Below are 4,519 nucleotides of genomic sequence, written 5' to 3' on the forward strand. Positions count from 1 at the left end.
TCACTCCACCCTTGTCGTTCCCTCAGGGCTCTTCTGGCCCAACTCTTGTGCTTCGGGGGTCTTTTTTGGTCCATAAAAAATCACCGTAAATTTTCAGCCCATTCCGAGAACTTTTATTTCTGCACAAAAACGACACTAGTTCTGCTGAAAATAGCGTCAGTCCGGGTTAGTTCTAATCAAATCATACCAAAATCATATAAAATTGTTGTAAACATGGCATGAATACTTCATAAATTATAGATACATTGGAGACGTATCAGTTCCAGGCCAGGTGTGGATGTCGGGGCCGCTGCCCGGGATTGTGGCTGCAACGGTGATGGTTGTTGTCGTGGCTAGGGTGGCAGTGTCCTGGAGCTCTTCGCTGCATGAGGTGCGGTGGTGGGGTTTGCGTGGTGGTGGTTGGATGCAGGTGGAGGAGGAGATCTCTCCGGCGATCCAGTCAGGCATGGTGCTCTGGATCCGCAATCCGGTCATGCGACGAGGAGCTCCGGCGAAAGCATTGCCCTGACCATGGTCAGGACCGGCGACAGCGGCACCTGCGGATGTCGTCTACATTCTTGAAGGCGTCGTTATGGAGCTCCTTCGGCCTCGCGGTGGATTTGGCTCTCCGGATGAAAATCCGAGCTTCGGTACGTCGTGTCCTCCTTGGAGGCGTCACTTGGGAGAGGCAATTGAGGCTGTTGCGAGGGATCTCTCTACCGTCAGGGTCAATGGATGTCGGGGCAGCAGCCCTAGACTTGTGCGCGGAGACGGCGGTCTCGGGAAGCGATGCAGCGACGGCTCCATGAGGTAGGGCTGCAACTCAGCATGGCTTGGGCGGCGTTCTTGAGCTGTGAGGGCGGTAAGGTCGTCGGCTTGGTGGACGCGTTCCAGTGCGGACGGTTGGACTTTATGTCGGGGTGGCGGCCCCGGAAGCGGTGTGATAGCTGTGGTCTGCGGGCGGTTTCCCTGCGCAATGTGGGTTGTAGGTGGCTGGGTTGTGCGGCATTGTGGCTCGAAGGCGAGCGGTGGTATGTCGGGGCGGCAGCCCCGGAGGCGGTGTGACGGCCGTGGTCTGCGGGTGGTTGCCCTGAGCAGTGTGGGATACGGGCAGCTGAGTTGTGCAGCGTTGCTACTCGAGGGGAGCGTTGGTATGTCGGGGCGGCGGCCCCGGATGGCGGTGCCGGTGGAGTGCGCTTGACGTGACGGAGCGGTGGATGTCGGGGTGGCAGCCCCGAGGGGATCATTGTGGCGGCCAAGCTTCTGTGGCAATGATGATGGTGGGAGCGACGTAGGCGACGCGACAATGGTTGCGGTTTTCGGCTCTTCTCCCGCGTGTTCGTGGTATTGCCTCGGTTTGTTTGTTGTTGTGGAGTCGAAGCTGCGGCGGCGGGGCCCTGGGGTATACGATGACTGGCTGCAAGTGGCCCGTTCGGCGATCTTCCGTGGCGCCAACTTTCGCCTGGTTTGTTCTTCTGAGTTCTTTGTCAGAGTCGGAGCTGCGTTGTCTGGCTGCAGGTCGACATGTTACCGATGAGGGTGGGCTTTGCCCTATGTGCGTCAGTCTTTGGGAGTGGGCTAGGCCCTTGTTTCGATTTTTGCCCGGTTTTCCGTAATTAACTGGGCAATTCTCTTCTGCTTAATTAATAGATGAGGCAATCTTTGCTTCTGTTTCGGAAAAAAAATTGTATTCTCTACTTCGGCATCCCTATATTAGGTGAGCTTTGAGTAAATTCTAACAAACTCAATTGGTTCAACAAGATCGACAAGATCACACGACACCTATGTTGTAACCACATTGTTCATAGGTGAGAGAACAACTAGCAGGAGTAAGGTGTTACCCCCCGTCGGGGGGGGGGGGGGGGGGGGGGGGGCTGGGTAAAACCTTCACTGCGTGAAATCTCATACCTGGATCATACCCGTGTGCCTTGTCTTCACTTGGAATTGGTTTTGAATTTTTCGTGTTTGCTTTTCTTTGGAGGCTTGTAAAAAATTCCCACGAAATTACGTCTCTTGGCTACAGAATTTGGAGTAAGGTGGTGTATTTGGCTCAACTTGTCACACGCAAGAAATTCTGATTTTCATGATTCTTGTATAGACTAGTTTTTCACATGCAAGAAATTCTGATTTTCATTGATTCTTGTATAGACTAGTTGAGACTAGAGACAAAACTGTCAACTATATTCGGGGGCAAAAAATTTAACCCAACGACCAGAAAACCAATTTCCTGAACCACGCAAGAGAAGCAGGACATTACCCTCGGTCTCTGTCCCCAGCAAAAGAACAGAACTGCATCCTTCCCTTGGATGAGGCACACGAAACAATTATCAAAACCTATCGTAACTACTTGATGCCACCCGACACCCACATCAACGGGGAAATGGGCACGGAATGTCAACTGTGCGAGCTGTGACCAGTGAGGTTATGCTCGCCATGCATGTTCCCTGTTGACTTAAACGCCACAGCCTAACATGCATGCTCAAAGGATTAATCAAAATTCCATGCATGCATAATATCCATCTCATGGTGGTTGGCTCGTCGAGGACACAGGCTCATCAGCTTTGATTAAGCTATCCAGCTATAAATAGACCTTCACAACACCAAGTTTCCTTCACCCATGCATCCATCTTCGTCCTCTCTCCAGATATAAGCCGGCCTCTAGGATCTAGCTAGCTGTAGAGCTCATTGCAACCATGGCTAATGATAAGCTTGCTGCCTTGGTTGTGGTAGCATTGCTCGGTCGTATGGCGCATACATGCCAAGCCAGCTATGGGTATCCCAACCCAATGCCGCCCATCCCAAGCCCGACACCACCTACGGCACCGGCGCTCACCCTGAACTACTACAGCTATTCCTGCCCTAATGCGGAGGCAATTGTGAGGGAGGCCGTAAAGAACGCCACAGACAACAATCGCGGCATCGGTGCCGGTCTCATCCGGCTCTTCTTCCACGACTGTTTCGTCAGGGTACGTGCCAGCTTATGGTAAAATTCATGCTACGCCCATACGTGTGCAGTATAAGATATATGTGTTTGTGAGGTCCTAACGGGCGAGAGGTCCTTTTTGTTCTAGGGTTGCGATGCCTCGGTTCTCCTAGACGCGACGACGGCCAGCCCGGAGCCGGAGAAGCTTGGCATTCCAAACTTCCCCAGCCTCCGCGGCTTCGAGGTGATCGACGCCGCAAAGGCGAAGCTTGAGAAGGAGTGCCATGGGGTTGTCTCGTGCGCTGACATCGTCGCTTTCGCTGGGCGCGACGCCAGCTTCTTCCTAAGCAACGGCGTGGTAGACATCAAAATGCCGGCTGGCCGGTACGATGGGCGTGTGTCTTTCGCCAACGAGACCCTCCGCGACCTGCCCCCTCCCTTCGCCAACGTCACGGTGCTGGAGGCAATGTTCAAAGCCAAGGGGCTCGACCTCGACGACATGGTTACCCTCTCGGGCGCGCACACCGTCGGGATCTCTCACTGCTCGTCCTTCGCTGACCGCCTCCCAGCCGACCCCTCGGACCCCATGTCCATGGAACCCGTGTTGGCTAGCTCGCTACAGCAGAAGTGCAGCCGCGGCGGTGACCCCGTGGTGGTGCAGGACGACGTTACCCCCCGTGACCTGGACAAACAGTACTATCAGAACGTACTTGACCGTAAAGTGTTGTTCAAATCGGACGCGGCGCTGCTGTCGCCGCAGACACTCAAGGCTGTGGAACACAACGCCAAGAACCCCGGGAAATGGGAGCGAAAGTTCACGGACGCAATGGTTAAGATGGGCAACATCGAGGTCAAGACCAAGGCCAACGGGGAGATCAGAAAGCAGTGCCGGTTCGTCAACTAGCGGACGGTTGATGAGACAAAACCCTAATTCATCTTGACTCCTGAAGCCGGAGACTAATCAGAATAAGCTCGTGCTTTTGTTCGTATCTGTTAGCTTAATTTCCGTTGCTGTTTATTTGCTACCAAAATTTGTATTATTGGTCCAATTTTGCTTCATATCTGATCTGTATCGAAAATATTTGGTGTACTTTACTATGAGATGTGACTGTCAAAGTATATTTAGTTTGCTGAAAAATCGAACCCATAACAAACATGTTGGCTGCCTTTTCGACCATCTACATCTCACTTCCTTTTGGTTTTGTGTTGAAACAATGAAACATATTTTGCCTTGTGCATACGTTGTTTTACCGGCGTCTATAACACTTTCATAAGTCATTTGGTGCAGGACCATCATGCATGGATGGTGACTCCTGATTTTCCTTTCGCCCATGAGCCATTAGCAATCCGGGAGCGAATTTGGTGCATGCAAGTACGGGGCACCGAGTCCTCCGCGCGTACTTTTTTTTGGCTTATGATTTTTAAACATGTATATTCTTTGAACGAACAGTCCGAATTAAGTTATGTTTTCATATTTATATTTCTTGTGAAGGCCTGGTCAACTACTTTGTAAGGCTACTTTGCATGTTTCTGGCGAGCAGCGGCAAAAAAAAAAAAAAACTGTTGTAGCACTAAAATAATAAAAAATACCAAATACCAATGGTGCATCGTGATGAC

At 51.8% G+C, this 4,519-nt stretch overlaps 1 protein-coding gene across 1 annotated transcript; it reads left to right on the plus strand.

Moving 5' to 3' along the window:
* The first annotated feature begins 2,607 nt into the window (after positions 1 to 2,607).
* On the plus strand, positions 2,608 to 4,003 carry LOC123184911 (peroxidase 2). The gene is made up of 2 exons (XM_044596947.1): positions 2,608 to 2,945; positions 3,051 to 4,003. Exons 1-2 carry the CDS (start codon positions 2,673 to 2,675, stop codon positions 3,804 to 3,806), a joined length of 1,029 nt encoding a protein of 342 aa, XP_044452882.1. The 5' UTR covers positions 2,608 to 2,672; the 3' UTR covers positions 3,807 to 4,003.
* The last annotated feature ends 516 nt before the right edge of the window (positions 4,004 to 4,519 follow it).

Source organism: Triticum aestivum, chromosome 2A (assembly GCF_018294505.1).
Source record: "Triticum aestivum cultivar Chinese Spring chromosome 2A, IWGSC CS RefSeq v2.1, whole genome shotgun sequence".
Taxonomy (NCBI): Eukaryota; Viridiplantae; Streptophyta; class Magnoliopsida; order Poales; family Poaceae; genus Triticum; species Triticum aestivum.